This window comes from Epinephelus moara, chromosome 23 (genome assembly GCF_006386435.1).
Source record: "Epinephelus moara isolate mb chromosome 23, YSFRI_EMoa_1.0, whole genome shotgun sequence".
Classification (NCBI taxonomy): domain Eukaryota; kingdom Metazoa; phylum Chordata; class Actinopteri; order Perciformes; family Serranidae; genus Epinephelus; species Epinephelus moara.
Window position 1 is genome coordinate 3,112,762 of NC_065528.1, and position 17,917 is coordinate 3,130,678.

Below are 17,917 nucleotides of genomic sequence, written 5' to 3' on the forward strand. Positions count from 1 at the left end.
CGCCAGGGCCACACTGCCTGCGAAGCGCAGCGCACCGAAATTCTCGCGCGCGCCGGAGAACCTCCGTTCACATCAGACACGCATTTCTCCACGCCGTCGACAAGCGATTCTGCTCCCAGCTGTTATTTTTCACTGCCTGGCTTGACACATTCGCTCGCGGCTCGCGCAGAAAATAGACCAGACGCCGAACTGATCGCTGCAAATCGAGAGCCTGCCGCGGAGCTTCCCGGCACGGCGCAGCCAGTGTAGATGACACAGTCGGTTAACATGGGCGCCGAAAGGAAACTGCCTTCACTTCTCGGCGCTTCGCGGCGCTTCCGCGGGCGGTGTGGCCCTGGCGTAAGCCAGATCACGATTTTTTCTAACCATAACCAACTGGTTTCTGTGCCTAAATCTAACCACACATTAACCACATCAATGTTGAAATGCAAAGTTTCAATGTAAGGTTTTAACATATCTGCTGCATATTAACGTGCAAATGTAACGTATCTGTGATTTGCACAAAGGTACAATGCCATTTTTTCCAGTGATTGGGTTGCCACTACTGCTATGCAAATTTTAATAAATGCTGAATGGCAGATTTGAATGCCAGCCTCTCAGAAATGAAAAAGCAAGGGCCTCTTCCATGGGAGAGAAACATTTGGAAGAGGCAGACTATCTGCACTGACAGTAACAGGTTGATAAAAAGTAGGTACAACTCGAGGGCACATTAACTATAGCCTACACTACAAATTACAAGGCAGTGATGACACAACTACTTTATGAGCCAGTCTGCAACAGTGTTTTCTCCCCACAGGAAGCTGTAACAGCACTATTGATTGTTTGATAGAGTGATTGAGGCTTTTTAAAAGCTTCAGTTAAAAGAGGCCTTTTAAGTTGAGTTGTTTAGGTGTGGCTTTGTGCCTGCCATGCAGTCATAGTACAAACACTTGTAATTCATACATGTGTTGGCACATGCAGGCATGCACATGGTCATTAGCTGGTGTGTACATGTATTGTATATGCACACAGATGCTCTTATTATTGGACAGAGATGTCAGATTATTATGTTGTCAGTTTAGGCTCTCGGTTGCTGTTTTATACTGACTCCTATTCAGAGCATTTTAAGATAAATGATAGACTTGTACCCTGTATATGTAGTGGTCGGTAAACCCTGCAGTTTATTTATATATGAGTCCATAGATGCAGAAATATGATGGTGTTAACTTAAACAAGTAACTAATATCTAACCATTAACATAAGCAGTATGATTCAGCACACCCGGAAGGGAAAGTCTTCCAGTGTTACACATCAAAGTGTGTTTCCAGGTGTTGGGGAATACTACATGTGTTAAAGAAGACATATACAGCCTTAAGTATCTCCAGAGGGAGCTGTGTGAAGTTTAATAAATGTCCTCAAGTGATGTTACTTTCATCTATCATTAAAAAAATTCTGATACCAATACTAGAACCCTTAAAGTCATAACAGTCCCAATAGAGCAGAGTCCTGCATGAAATCTAATTTTCAAGACACACTGTGTATGTGTTTTTTTTTTTTTTTTTGCCTGAAACTGAAATGAATTAAAACAAAATGCCACCCACAAAACACCCTCTATACAGGTCATCTGTCAGGTACAGGTCATCCAATTCATCTTTTGTTATTGCTGTGGTTGAGACACAACGGAAATTAATACTGTGGGTTTGAAACTAACCCTAACCCTCATGTATATGGTTGAGATTTTTCTTTTGTTTCTTTATTTTGTTTAATTTTCAGTTAAAACACTTACAACATTTTTTAAACCATCTGTGCAGTTTGACATGCTCCTATGCAGAATTAAGATTTATTTGTCTATTTATTGTTATTAATTGACATTGTTTTGATTATAATTGTTTTGAATCTACCTCAGATTTGTGAAATGTTCTGCTGTTGGGCAAATGTTTGTCATGCTCTCACAGTAAATAAGTAAACAGTTCAGACCACAATTAACCATATGGTTTCTGTCACTGAGGAGCAAAAAATCAGCCTTTAAACAATGATCATTGAATAATGATTCAACATTTTTCATGATCATTATCAATAGGGACTGGGAGTTGATTTGAATCAAGGTGGGAGGCTAGAGTAGTACGTATACTATAGCATGTACAGTATTTAAGTATGATTGAGAATGTTTTAGTTTGTAAGTATGGAAGTGAATATGTGTCTGGGTAGCAGTGGTTTGCCCCATAATTCTAATTTGCACTGTTTTCTACCACAAACAAATGTTTTGTAAGTACAGATTTTAGGTACTTCTACTTTATTTAAAGGGACATTGTGTAACATTTTCAGCTGTTAATTGGCAAAAATTATTATAAAATTATGCATGATCATGCATATGCAGCATCACGGGAGACGGAATCCTCATCGCCAAGAAAGCGCAAAAGGGAATCAAAAAGGCAACGGGACTTCAAAAAACGAGGGTCAACATCAGGGTAGCCTTTCCCAGGTGGAAATAGCTGCTGAAGGAGAAAGGTAACATTAATGCAATCACTGCAGCAGTGCAATCATTAGCTGGCCGCTAACAGCGGTTAACAGCTAACAGCAACAAGTGGCTCAACCTCACACACTTCATCCCTCTCCTCGCATCACTGTGCAGCTGTTAACTGTTCGCCGCTGTTAGCTGTTAGCGCTAACAACAGCTAACAGTCCTGGTGAGGTATTGTCAGTTGTCAAAAGACAAGACGTGATTGGTTTGTTTCAATTTACACCTGCCCCAACAGTCCTATGTTGTAAACACAGCCAGCATGGCGAGGAGAGGGTTTGTCAACTCGCGTCACGTGTGTCTGTGTAGGAGCTTAATGAATACTCCATGAAGTATCGGATGACATGGTTTCATCAGTGTTATCATAGCTTTTTGGTACACAGCGGCTACCGTTTGAAACAGTGAGGCGCTAGAGTGCGCTATCCGTTTGAATGCAATATGATTTCAACATTAGATGGGAGAAATTCCTACACACTGTGCCTTTAAGTATTTCCATTTTATGCTACTTTAGAATTCTACTCAAGTACATTTCAGAGGCTAATATTGTACTTTTTACTCATCTACATTTATTTGACAGTTTTAGTTATTAAGTGTGAGGGGAAAATTCAATACAGGATAGTATTGCAATGTTTCTTTGTGGCAATATTGTATCAATACACATGCCAAGTATCAATTTTTAATTATATAAATTATCAGTACTGAAAATGCAGATTACACTTTTGGTAGCCTCCGAGAATAAAATCAATTGCTTTTTTTGCTACACTAGATACATTTGGCTGCAAAAAAAATGATTGAAGTGAAAAACTTTAATTCTTTTTCTTATTAGATAAAACACATGTTGGCAAAGCTTTCCTTCGGGGACTTGATTTACAGTTGAAAAAAGGTAATATATAGCATTATATGTTATTACAATACTCAGCATATATAATATATAATATTGTACAGCAATAATGCTCAACTTACGGCCAAAACTGTCCACAGATAGGGTGCTGGGTGGGTCCCCAAAACATATGGAAAATAAACTGATTGGCACTGGGAGTTTTTTTTGTTTGTTTGTTTGTTTTTGTACTTTAATATACATTAAACTGCCTTTTACATCAACCAAGCAGCAACTGCCCTGACAACCACCTACTTGCAAGAGCATTCCCCAAAAAAGCAGAGCGTTCTTAAAAGCAGCTGCTGCCACTACAGTCCTGGGCTGTCATGACAGGGCAGCTGCTTCAGTGAACGTCACTGACAAAAGTAGCTTGGCGCCATGTAGATAACAGCATACCATAGCAAGACAAGGGAAACCATTGCAATTTCCAAATATTTCTACATATTTGGACAATTTACCAGACATCTTAAGTTTGGTGAAAATGTTATCACAGGCCCAGTTTTTTTATTCTGTTAAGTTGTTAGTGTTAGTGTTAGTTGTACAACCGCGGGTATGATGCCAAATTTATCAGCTCCTCCTCCATCTTGTTATCTGTCTACTGCTGTGATGCCCTCCCCCTTCTATTATATATATATATACATATATATATATATATATATATATGTATATATATATTATATATATTCACACCCCTACCTATACCCCATTTTTGAAACAGCTTCCCCTCTGCTACCTTCCCCTCATTAAAATTACTGGAGGCACAGCGCTTCAAAAGAAGCTTAAAGTGCCAGAGTAAAAAAAAAAAAAAAAACATCATGAAAGGGCTTTTTTTTTTTTTCAGAACAATGCCATACTTATTGCATCCCCTGACAGACATCTGGGCTAAGCCCCAAGATCGATCGATCAATCAATCAATCAATCAATCAATCAATCAATCAATCAATTTTATTTATAAAACCCAATATCACAAATCACATTTTGCCTCAGCAGGCTTCACAGCATACGACATCCCTCTGTCCTTAGGACCCTCGCAGCGGATAAGGAAAAACTCCCCCAAAAAACCCTTTAAAAATGGTGCCGCCAAAGTGTTGCTAAGACAAGNCAGCATACGACATCCCTCTGTCCTTATGACCCTCGCAGCGGATAAGGAAAAACTCCCCCAAAAAACCCTTTAAAAATGGTGCCGCCAAAGTGTTGACTAAGACAAGGAAAATGGATCACCTTACCCCACTGCTTAAGTCACTACACTGGCTAGTAAGCCAGCTTTAAAGTCCTTTTACTTGTTTATAAAGCTTTGAATAACCTTGCCCCTCCATACATCAGAGATTTTCTATCATTTTATGTTCCAGCCAGATCACTAAGGTCCTCCACTGATTTACTTTTAAATGTTCCTCATGTGTCCCATAAAAGTACTGGTGAGAGCACTTTAAAAGCCCCCAAAAACGGTAGAAAAAAACGGTAGAAACCTCAGGAGGAGCAACTGAGGAGGGATCCCTCTTCCAGGACGGACAGATGTGCAATAGATGTCATACAGAACAGATCAACATGATGAATTAACAGTAATGCGTATGACACAATGAGACAGAAAGAGAGACAGAGACAGAGAGAGATGCAGGACAGACGGTAATGATAATAGCTTACAACAATATTAATTAAAGTAAAATTGTTATAATTCTAATTACGGCTGTTGTGATACATTATGTTGAAAGTATATATTAATATCTAATAGTATACATATGTGTATAATAACAGTAGAAGTATGACTAATGATAACAGCAGCAGGAGGCATCTGGCAGGACCACAGCAGCAGCACAACCACACACGTCACGCTGTCCAGGCACCGCTGCGATATGAGTTAACCTGAGAGACAGTGGAGCACAAAGGCTCCGGAGAAGAAGCCGAGTTAGTGACATGCAGTACAGCCGAGTTAGTGAGTTGCAATATCAGGACATGAGTGTTAGCAAAGCAGAGAGAGAGCGAGAGAGAGAGAGAAGGAGAGAAGGAGAGAAGGTGCTCGGTGTCCTCAAATCCTTGAAACGCCCTTGTGTACATGTGCATTACTGCTGACTTGCCCCCGACCTCCTGTCATTTTGCAGAAGTGGCCTCCAGGCAATGCAAGTTGAGTATCCCTAATGTATCATATCTAAAGTATCGTGATAATATATGTGATGTGGAGGCTCTTTTCTTAAATGCTGTTTTATTAATATCATGGGACTTAATTTATATCGTTAGTATTTATATAGTTGCTTTGAATTATTCAGATTTGAAATGTTCAAGAGTTAACGTCATATTTTCTCCACAGTTGACTGAAACTATGAAATGTCTCTTTGTCCCTGGTGAGGAGGTCAGGCTGAGACTGGCGCTCAGCATCACCTCATTCCTCATCAGCCTCAGAGGAAACAGGGAGGAGAGTGACTGTGAGGCTCTAAATTATCCCAGTCTGTCTCCATCGCCCTCTCACTTCGTCTACCTTTTTCTGCAACATTCCTCTCCTCTTTCTTCAGTTTTTCTCCCTCTATCTGTCTCTGTCTTGCACTTCATTCCTCCTTTTTTTTCTCCCTCCCATTATACTCTGCCAGCCAGACTTTCAGGGCTTTGGGGTGTAACGCCACGAGAGTCGGGTTGTAATAACACGGCTGTGATATGCTTGGACCTCATCTGGAGTCGACGCTCCTGAGAGAGCAAAAGAGAGATGTGTGGAGAGGTGGATAAAGAAAGGTGGGGAACGTGAAAGAGAAAGACAGACAGAGGATAATAAAAGAGACAGAGTAGAGACAGACTGTGTCCTAGGGGCTCTTACTGGGCCATGAAGACATGTCTCAGTGTTTTATCTGGACCCGCTGGGGCTGCCAGTGAGGAGCTTCAGTAGTTGTAAACCTGCTGACCTCCCCAGTCTAAACAAAGCTCCACACCGAGCTGGAAAGAAGAAATGTCAAGCTTCTCTCACCTTTTCACTGCTAACTGAAGAACTGCCATCAAAAGTGACTTAAACACCACATTACTGTGAAGAAGCTCCAGATATCGGCACCTTCACACCTAAAATTACTCTAATTAAAAGATACTAACATTCTAGCCCACCAGTTATTAACACATACCAACACCTTTTGGATTTTTCTTAGGCAGCCACTTATTTCAGTCTGTTTATGCAGACATTTTATCAGTAATTTAAACGTCCTGCCAGAATACTTCCCATGATGATGAGCAACAGGCAGTCATTTAAAGCAGACACAGTATTCAGTGCAATAAATGAACTCAAGCAAGTCTGAGGTCTTACTGAACTGATTACTGATCAGACATTAATGCTGTATCCCAACCCAGTCTCACTCCGAATTTGGTGAAAACCGGCGCTTGGTCAGTGACTCTCGGCATTAGACACAGACGACAGTCATCCTTTCATGTCAGCATGATATACAGCCAGTCACTGTTACTGTTTAACAGCACCCAGCAGTTTCAATGGGAAACAGGGCGAGACAACTATGAAAGTTAAGGCGGTGGAAGACTGAGTAGGGTGGCTAAGATGGGTGGTGGATGGGTCCACCAACCATAGATCACGTGGGATGCCGGTGTTTGTTTCCTGTGTGATTGTAAGGCCAAATCCTGTTCTTTTTTTCCTAAACCCAACCACACACTTTTGTTGCCTAAACCCAACCACGTGTGTGTGTGTGTTGGCTAAACGTAACCACGTTGAAGGAGGGGAAAAAAAGTAAATTTGCAGTGTTAAAATGATGTAGCGAGTTTATTTTGAAAGAGACTGTATGCAACTTGTACATTTCCCGTGAAAACGGAGGGTGCATCAAAAGCCGAAAACAGGCTCAAGAACAGTTTCTTTCCCTGGGCCATCAGAACTCTTAGCTCTAATAACACACACACACACACACACACACACACACACACACACACTACAGATAATTACCATCATCTGCTGAGCACTTTAACATTTAACCTTTAACTCTCAAAATTTAAATGCAACAATACAGCAATACACATTTTTTAAGTGCAAAACCCATCCTTTTACGCATATCCATCCTTTATCTAGTATTAATTTTAGTTTCATATTTACTGAATGAGTGCTTGTTGTCTGTCTTTAATTTGTCTTACTACTTGCATTAATTGCAGTGTACAATTACAATAAAGGATTTCTATTCTATTATATTTTGAAAACATCAGAGCTTATCAATACTATCATCTTTAATAATTTGGCCTGGGGCAGGACTAATACTGGGTTTCAATACCCATCCCTGGCCAAGGTATTTGCAGATTCTCAAAGTCTTAGAATGTTTAAAATTCAATTTCATGAATTTTAGACCGTAAAAGTCATTAAATAGTCTTGAATTTGAATTTCTGAGTTCTTAATTGCCACAAACCTTTCATTTTATTTTATTTAGCCATCTTTTATTTATTTATTTGATCAAAATTGGTGAAGCTCGTCTTTGTAAAGATCCACATTTCTTGTGTTATACACCTACCACTGAACCTATAGGTTCTTTTTTTTAAAGAGCAGTATTATAATACTGCTCTTTAAAAAAAGAAAGAAATTGTTGTTTTTTGTTTGTTTTTTTACTTAAACCTACCTGTTGGCAAATAACCACACTCTTACCTAAAACCAACCTCTGCGAGGGACCACATATATAGTGCTTATCTTCATACTTACCTGTAATGCTTGAACAAGAAAATAATGATTTGTCAAAGAATCAGTCTTTTATTAATTATATTAAACATGATCTTGAAAAAAATTTTTTTTTAAATAATTTAAGTGTCTGATACCTGTAGACACTCTGAAAGTGGAAGTAAATGTGTTTATACAAAAACACTGGTGTTATCTTTTCATTTTCTTTGTTTGTGGGAATGTAACATGCACTGCAATATTGGTGTTAGGAAGTAAAAATGTAAAAGCTTTTATAACATGGGTTTAATTAGTGTGTGTGTGTGTGTGTGTGTGTGTGTGTTATAGAAAGCAAGGAAAATGGCTTCAATTCGAAATTTCAATTTTGCGATTTTGTGAGTAGAACAAGCATTTTCTTAACCAAAAATGTCCCTTGGGATATGTTTGAATTGTGAAGAGGTCTTACAGGAAAGATGCAGGTACTGTAAAGAATTATGAATTGTCCTGCAAGTGTTTGTGCAATGTTTTACTTGTCAGTCACTTTTATATTTGCTTTATTCATATAGTGTCTCTGTAGTCTCTGTCTGCCTCTGTCCATGTACCAGCAGGTCAACGCTGACATTGAGCTAAACAGAGCTCGACATCAGATCGGGTTGAATATGTATCCAGGGACCCATGTGGGTTATTCAGGTCTGACAAGTAAACGTGTCAGTGAGCTGCCGGCTCTTGCTCTCGCCCTCCCCACCTCGTCTTGTCAGACACGTTGAGAGGCCACAGTTGGTGTTTGTTGTTTTAGGCTGGATTGTGCTGAGTCCCAGGCCTGTGTCCACCTTCTCCCTCTGCTTCAGTTTATTTGACTTCCCCCAGGTTTAAATTGATTGTAGATACTCTACTTTCTTATGAGTTTGATTTTCAAACAGGGTCAATGCATGCTTTGGCAAACTGTTTAAAGTTTTCATACCCCCTGGCTTCACTGCTCTCCTCATCTTGTGGGCTGTACAGGGTCCAGATTTAGCTGGGCATCAATACCTGCCTACATTTAAGCTTAGCTGAAATATGTTGTATAAATTATATAACGTTGAACATGGGGGACAATTTTGTTTGATCTTTTGTTAATCACGTAAATGCACAATTTCCTTTGGTTCCTTTGATTTGGGACTTTGATAGAATGGTCCTGTTGGGAGTGGACAGCTAGAATGACAGTGTTTAGGAACGAACTTTTTCTTGTGAAGGGGACTCTCTTGAAGAAATGGCTCCCTAATGAGGCACTTGAAGCGCTCTTGGGGCCCATGAAGGTACATTATTCACTATAGAGACCAGGGATGAGGTGTGAACTAAATCTAGATGAAGTTTGGTGGGTACTGCCACACTAATGCAAATCCTGAGGAGCAAAAAGATGCAAATGAATGGCAATTCAGTTATTCACTTATCAGATATTGTTCCTCAAGAGCAAGGCTACAACTATAATACATCTGTATCTATTCAGAAAGGCTGCACAGCCCTCTAAAAGGAAATATTCAGAGGACTTGCATTTGGATTCTTATCTGCAGGAAATTAGAAAAAAGTGATGAACTTTCATGATTTTTAGAAAGCCCAAATGACTTGGAAAAATGGGGCTTTGTAAAGGATAAATTGTGCAAACTTAAAGAGAGACAGTTATGGCTCAGTTAGTTGATTGGTCATCAACTTTTCACATGTCACATTAACAAATTTGTGTCTCTTAGGATAGCAAAGAAATGGCCTGCCTCACTCTGCCTTACTCTGCCTCTGATGGGCTTACCCCTGACATTCCCACCCTAAGCCTAACCAGTCCTTCACCTCTTGCCGAAACCTCAATCGTTGGGAGGGTAGGTTGGGTCATTCCCTTGTTATCCTAGGAAACACAAATTCGTGTCACATAAGCCATTTGCCTGATACCATCCCTTTGAATCTGCCCACTCCACCGAGTTGAATGATCAATTAGCAACAATTAGCCAATCAGGAATGTCAGGCTGTATGCCATAATAAATGAGAAGTAAAAACAACTATGGCGATAGCTATACACCATGTCCTTACTGGATGCGAGCGTCAGACTATTGTGCCGCATCGCATTACATCGGATGCTTTATGTCCACACTAGATCTGATAAATACGGAACTTTGTCACGTCATGTAAACAAACCATTTACCTATGATGGGTGAGTATGTACTTCCTTACCATGGATAACTTACAGTTATCATTGTTGTAGCTCCCATACTATTTCATACCACCATCTCCACTTTGGTAAACAAGATGGCTTGCTAGCATCTCACACAAGTCTTACCAGAAACATTTGTTTTCCTGGCAATCTCCCTCCAGCCAGATGCCAACTTATTTAGGTTATTGTAGTGAAACAGGGAGGTATCCTGTAGGTAACTCATCATTTAAACCTTGTGAATCAGCTGTTCCTCGTCCATTGCAGCACTTTCAATGCGAGTGACAGAATAAAAATAGACACGGGGCGTCCAACAAAACTGTTCTAAATTGACATATGTTGTCAATATAGACATTGTAGTTTGTTTTACCTTGCTCCATTCCACTCTTGAAACCCTGGATGAGTAAGTACATTGGCATGACTATGCATTGGTGTGGACTTAAAATGACGTTAGATTTAGGTGGATACATTGGTCTATAGTGACTGTATTGGGAAAATGAAATCCCCTTTCCCCACAGAAGTTGGTTAGAGTTAATAATAATATAATAATCTCTTTATTTGGATAGGGACAATGCACATTAATGAACATCGATCATACATCTCTGCAAACATGCCGGATTGTAGCAAAGCTGCTAATTTGCATCCGTAGTCCCTAATAAATGAATAAATAAATAAATAAATAAATAGATAAAATACAAATGGAAGAGACAGCAGATAAATAAATAAAATACAAATAGAGGAGACAACAAACACAAAACAATTCATTATACAAACAGAGTGGATGCAATGTCAGACTGAAGATGGAGATTGAGTGTAATAAATTGACAGCTCTGTCCAAAATCAGGCAATTAATCTGGGAATGAAAAAAAGTTTTCCCCCAAATATGTTAGGCTGTATATGTGAAATTTGATTAAGATTGGATAAACTATGTAGGAATGATGAAAGTTTTAAAATGAGTGGAAAATCTTTGTGGGCAGAAGTGAGCTAGTCTTTTACAAATCACAGTTTAGGAGTTATTGTGGGTGTATACCAATGCAAGGGCTCTCCATAAGTTATAAGATAAGATATACTTTATTGATCCCCCAGAGGGGAAATTCAGATCAGTCAGTTCAGAGCTGGATGTAGCAGTTTGATGGTGGTGGGCACAAAGGAGCGTCTGAATCGTTCAGTCCTGCACCTGGGTGGGATAATCTGCTGGCTGAATGAGCTGCCCCCCATCAGCCACAGCTTGTCGTGTAGGGGGTGAGAAGGATTGTCCAGGATTGCACAGATTTTGTCCTTCACCCTCCTCTCAGCCACTGTCTCCAGACTGTCCAAGTCCAGTCCCACCACAGAGCGGGCTTTCCTCACAAGCTTGTTGAGCCTGTTGACCTCACCAGTCTTAATTCCACCCCACCAGCACACTACAGCAAAGAAGAGTGCACAGGCAACCATAGACTGGTAGAAAGTCTGGAGGAGCCCACTACAGACACCAAACGATCTGAGTCTCCTCAGGAAGAACATCCTGCTCTGTCCTTTCCTATAGAGGGCTGTGTTATGAGTCCAGTCCAGTTTATTGTTGAGGTACTTGTACGAGTCCACCATCTCCACCTCCTCGCCCTGGATGTGGACTGGGGCAGGTTGCCTCCGGTTCCTCCGGTAGTCCACCAACACCTCCTTAGTCTTGCTGATGTTGAGTTTTAGGTGGTTTCGGTTGCTCCACCTGACAAAGCTCTCAATCAGTCCTCTGTACTCCTCCTCGTCATCATTGCTGATGCATCCGACTATAGAGTGTCATCGGAAAACTTTTGGAGGTGGCAGGAACCAGAATTGAACCTGAAATCAGAGGAGTAGAGGATGAAGAAGCATGGTGCCAGAACAGTTCCTTGGGGCACCCCGGTGTTACTTGACACCACTTCAGATACGCAGCCATCCACCCTGACGTACTGTGGCTGGCCCGTGAGGTAATCCAAAATCCAGGCAGTGATGTCCGAGTGAAGTTGAATATCCAGCAGCTTGTCTCTCAGGAGGCTGGGATGAATGCTGTTGAAGGCTCTGGAGAAGTCAAAGAATATGACTCTCACAGTGAGGAAGATGATGGCATCCTCCACACCAATGTGCTGCTGGTAAGCAAACTGCAGGGGGTCCAGGAAGACAGAGAGCAGTGGCCTCAGGTGCTGGAGAACGAGCCTCTCAAATGTCTTCATGACATGTGACGTTAGTGCCACCAGCCTGTAGTCGTTTTCATAGAAAATATGCAGTTTGCATACAGTCTCTTTCAAAATAAATGCACCACACTGGTACAACAACGCAAATTTACATTTTTTTCCTTCAACAACAAACGCACATGGTTATGTTTTGCCCACACATGCACATGGTCGGGTTTAGGCAACAAAAATGTAGGGTTGGGTTTAGGAATGTCCAACAGGGTTTGGCTTTACAATCTTATGGAAAGCAGACAACGGCCTCCTTGGTGAAAGTTGGTGGTTGTTGCACCCATACATCACCCGCCCTACTCGGGATTCTGCTGCCTTATTTTCATTGTTGTCCCACTGTTGTGCAGCTCCCATACTGTAGCTCTTGCATTTAAACCACCAGCACTATAGCTACAAACCACCAAAGAATAATGTTGAGAACTTGGACGTGTCAATGAGAAAAATCTTGGGCTGAAATTATTGTTATAGAGCTGCAACAATTAATTAATCGTTTAGTTGTCAACTATTAAATGAATGGCCAATTATTATATAACAAATTTGATAATCAATGAATCAGTTTGAGTAATTTTTCCCCCCTCTTTGATAGTAAACCAAATATCTTTTGTGGACCTAACAAGACATTTGAGGACATCAGCTTATGTTTTTTTTTCTGACATTTTTTGGAACAACAAACTGATCGATTGATTTAGAAATTAATGGACAAATAACTCGACAGTGAAAAGAATTACCTCGCATTTTCACTAGAGGAGGACTTCCCTATCACGCTAGTAAACATCGAGAAACAAATGGCAAACAACAGAAGATGGAATAAGGAGCAAACTGATGATGTCTTGGTAACAGAAGTGTCCTTTAAAGTGAGTTTATTTTGTCGTGGTGAGGTGTATTTTTCTGTTCTTGAGAAGGCAGATTCTCTCTGCCCTTGTTTCTTGCCTGATACTCCCAATTCAGAATAATAAATATTTTTCTGAAAAGTCACAAAGAAATGAATCTATACAGCCCAGTTACAAGATTTGATGATTGGCATGAGGAGCAAAATGTTAACACTAGATTGTCAGTTAAGCTACCTAAAACCTTGGGAGAAACTTTGTGAAAGAAAGCATCCTTTATGATTGAAGACATTTAATTGTGCCATGATGGGTAGACTTCCACACACTCCCAAACTTTCTTTTCCAGTTCTTCCCAGAGCTCAGTGATATCTTTGGCTGGCTTCTCCTTCCCTCCTCGCCTCTCTGGAGAGCATTGGCCCTCCATCCTCCGCCTCCCTGCTTCCTCCCCCAGCTGATGAAGATTTAAACACTGGCCTATTTCACATATTATTGCCACAGTGTGCTCTACAAATCACCAGGATAGGAGACCGCATCAAACAGGCTTGGGTGAAGGAATGAAGGGATTGAGGGAACGAGACAAGGAGGAGGAGAGAAGACCAGCCATGTCAGTGCTGACAGGGAGAAACCTCAGATCAGTTACAGCTGAAAACACGGACAAAGCAGAAGCATAAATTAAGGCACAGGGCTTAATTGGTGCTGATGAGGAAAAGGAAATGTGTTCAGATTTTATTATGTGACAGAGTGGGACTTAAGAAAGGGGAGCATGGATATGTTTCCTAAGCCCTGTGTTCCCTCAGATCAGTTCGTCCAACAATGAGGTAATGTTTTCACCCCTGTCTGTTTGTTTGTTCATTTGCCTGTCTAACCCTAACCCAGACCAAGTTATGGAATGCCTGGTTATGATGCTGAAGAAACATCAGGCTGAGAGAACATAGGGCCTAATTTTAATGGAAAAAAAAGTTCATGTGAGAATATAAGGGTAAGACAACATAGGCCCTAATTAAGATGTAAGAAAAAGTTAATAGGTGCTGACAGAACATAGGTGCTAAGGAAACATGGAGCTTAAGGTCTAGCAAAGGCCTAATTTGGATTTGAAAAAAAATATTCACAAGGGTACATAGGGCTGAGAGAACAAGGGGCTGATTTGAATGGAAAAAAAAATCATAAGGGAACATAAGGCTGAGAGAAAATAGGGCCTAATTTTCATGAAAAAAAGGTTCATAAGGGGACACAAGGTTGAGGGAACATAGGGCCCTATTTGGATTGGAAAAAAAACATTTATGAGGGTACATTGGGCTGAGAGAACATAGGGCCTGATTTGGATTTTTTTTTGGAAAACAACATTTCCCTTTCTTGGGGAAAGACACAGCAGTGTACGTTGGTGCTTTAGCAGCATAAGCAGTCACTCACTCAGCTCTAGCTGCCTTTAGATACATATCCTATTGTGCAGGGGCAGACTAAACCATTTTCAGCAAGGGCTAAGGTAAAGGCCAAGAGGGACTTCAAAGAGCTTCCACTATTTTTTATACAACATTCAGTTTTTGTTTTTTTTTAAAGATTTTTTTTTTTGGGCTTTTGCCTTTAATGGACAGGACAGATTAAAATGGGGTGAGAGAGAGAGAGTGGGGGTTGACATGCAGCAAAGGGTTGCAAGCTGGAGTCGAACCTGCAACTGCTGCAGTGAGACATCACCCCTGTACATGGGGTGCCGGCACTATCCACTACACTACCGACGCCCCCAACATTCAGTTTTAATTTAGTTATGGCACTAATAACTTAAAGACAAGAATAAAATGCAAACAAAACCAAACTTTTCATTATTCCAGGCTTTTTCAGCACCCCTCTTATCAGGGTCTTGGGTAACAATGCCCCTGCATTCAGTGTAGACACAATAGGCATGATGTTCCTAAAGTTCTATAATTATATCATGGTCAAGGAAAATGTATGTATTTTCTCAATCAGCTTCTTACCACAAGTGATTGGTGCCTACATGAACACAATATTGTCTGCATTAGTTAGCAACTTACAACAGCTTTGGTTATTTCACATGACACATATTTTTCTTTTGTTCTCTGTGTTCAGCCAAGATGCCAGAGTAAATGTTGGCACTGTACGATTCTGCAAACCACAGGTACAATAAATGTGTACATTATTACTGTAGTTAGCAGATACAGTATTTTAAAACTTTACATGTCTTTACATTTTGATAACACTGTTGTGAGGGTTAGACACAAAAAACACTGAGTTGTGCTTAGAAAAAGATCAACAACTGCTTTGCATGGCACTGTCTCAGCAGAAAATAAAGCAATGTCTTGATAAATAAAAATCACATTTTGAGGGATATTTTCTGCTGGAAAAACAGCAAAAATGTACTAACACACCTGGAAACACAGCAATGATTGACTAAAAAACAACTGGTTTTGCTGTATGCTTGGCAGACATCTCGCCTAGTGGCACGCCATCCACCATCCCCTCCACCTCCTGATGACAAAGTCAGCTATGTCATTATAGAAACGCTGATATAGGTATAGATATAAAATGTACAAATGTAACATATTCATGGTTTGCAGTAACATACAAAGCCAACATTTTCTTCTGGTGACTGGGCCGCTCGGTTCTTTATACTAGTTCGAAGTGGGTGGGTCACTTGGTAACTGTCAGTCAAATCTGGTCAAACCACACCCACACAGCCCTGATGAAGCAGGGTTGTTTTTGAACCTGATCACCCTCTGAAATCATTAAATCTGGTGCTTGGTTTGTGACTTCCACTGTCAGACACCGACAAAAAAAAGCTGTCCTTTCATGTCAGCATGATACGTGGTTGGTCGCCATTGTTGTTTAATGGCACCCGGTGGTGTCAGGGGGAAATGCGGTGGGACAACAACGAAAGTTAAGGTGGTGGAAGTCCAAGTAGGGCGGGTGGGAGTGGTGGTGGATGGATGTAACAATCCCTGACTTTCACCCAGGTTGTTTGCTTCCCGTAAGATTGTAGAGTCAAACCCTATTCCTTGTTCCTAAACCCAACCATGTGCCTGTGTTGGCACAAAATAACCACATGCGTTTGCTGTTGAAGGAAAAAAACATCAATTTGTGATGTTGTTCCAACGTAGTGTGTTTACTTTGAAGACTGTATGCAAACTGTACATTTCCTGATAAAACCGAAGTGTATTTTGAAAACAGACAATGCATGTAACAGCAAAAACGTTGTTCCAGAATATCAACAACCAACTGACCCAGGGTACCTTACACATCATATCTCAGTGTGGAAAGTCCATGACCAAACGTTGCTATGTGACAAGGGCGAAGTGAGAATGTGTTGGATTTGAAGCTAAGCTGTGAACTCAAGTGTGCTGGTGGAGATAATCACTGGTCAGCTAAGTTCACCCCTGTACAGTTCCACATCATTAAAAAGTGGTTACAGTCTCTGTGTCCCTTTGTCTCTGTCCCCTGCACAGATGGGATGAACTGCATGAACAAGGACCACGGCTGCGCCCACATCTGCAGAGAGGCTCCAGGCAAAGGCGGGGTGTCGTGTGAGTGCCGTCCTGGCTTTGAACTGGCCAAAAACCAGAAAGACTGTACATGTAGGTATCACGCCTAACCTGAGTAATCCCCTTTATTGACTGACACACACACACACACACACACACACACACACACACACACACGGACCAGGAAGTGACTGTGCTTGAAGGTCAACCTTTAGTCTCAGATTAATGTGTCAGTTTTGTTCACATTTCCTCACATTAAATGAGCAGCTCACAGATGTTGGATGTCTTTATTTACTCCATGTAGTCAAATGCACTTTTGCGTAATGCTTTCTGTCATCTGTTAATCTTTAGTCAATTTACTTGTCACTTTGTTTTACAGTTCACATGGCAGCAAAGTATTAACACTTTGTTTCATAGACTTGATTTTATTGAGGTACGTGCTGGTGTGATGAAGGCTCTAAACTGCTCCTGTAATAAACATCTGTAATAGCAATGGTGGACAAGTTCCAGTAGGCCTTCAGCAGTAAAATATGAGGGTGGACATTTAATACCAAAATCAGTTAAGCGTTTCAGGCCAAGCTGAAGGTGCTGAAGGATTCAGTAGAGAGAATTCATGTCTCTCACCCCCCTCCCTCGCCACTCGGCTCCATCCCTGTTTCTCACTCTTCATGCCGAGTGCCTGCAGCCACGGAATTTAGGGCTGCTGTTTTCGAGAGGGGGGGGATAAGCTTTTAGTTACACTTTGTTTGGCATCACATCTTGTTCTCCTCTCAGACAGTGAGAGTGTTAAGATTGTGAAAGCCTCTGAAAAGCTCTAATGCATCCCCCGCTGTGGTAATATTTCATTAGCGGCGAGGGACCCAGTGCTGTGCCGGCCTGTTGAGTATGGCGGCACAGGACAGTAGTAAACAAGTGATGAAAGAAGTGCTAGTTATGTCTACACACACAAACCCCCCCACACACAAACACACACACACACACACACACACACACACACACACATCCTCCCTTCCTTCTCCTCTCGTGTCCTCTCTGTCTCATTTTCACCTCTCTCCTCCCTTTTCTCCCTTCTGTCTCCCACTTTCTCCCCCTACTTCACTCTTTGCCTCATCCATTTTTTTAATGCCTTTGCGCCAGAGACAGCTGAGGCCAGAGACAAAAGGTTTTTGGGTTGTCTGTCTGTCTGCTTGTCCCATTCTTATGAATGGAATGCTTCAAGAATGCTTTGAGGGAAATTTCTTCAAATTTGGCACA

At 41.1% G+C, this 17,917-nt stretch overlaps 1 protein-coding gene across 1 annotated transcript in view; it reads left to right on the forward strand.

The window, feature by feature from the left end:
* The window catches only part of scube1 (signal peptide, CUB domain, EGF-like 1), a 647,001-nt gene that overhangs the window by 114,165 nt on the left and 514,919 nt on the right, over window positions 1-17,917 (forward strand). The window contains exon 5 of the mRNA XM_050036052.1: window positions 16,628-16,756. Within this exon, the coding sequence (XP_049892009.1) occupies window positions 16,628-16,756 (129 nt within the window). The remainder of the gene's footprint in view (window positions 1-16,627; window positions 16,757-17,917) is intronic.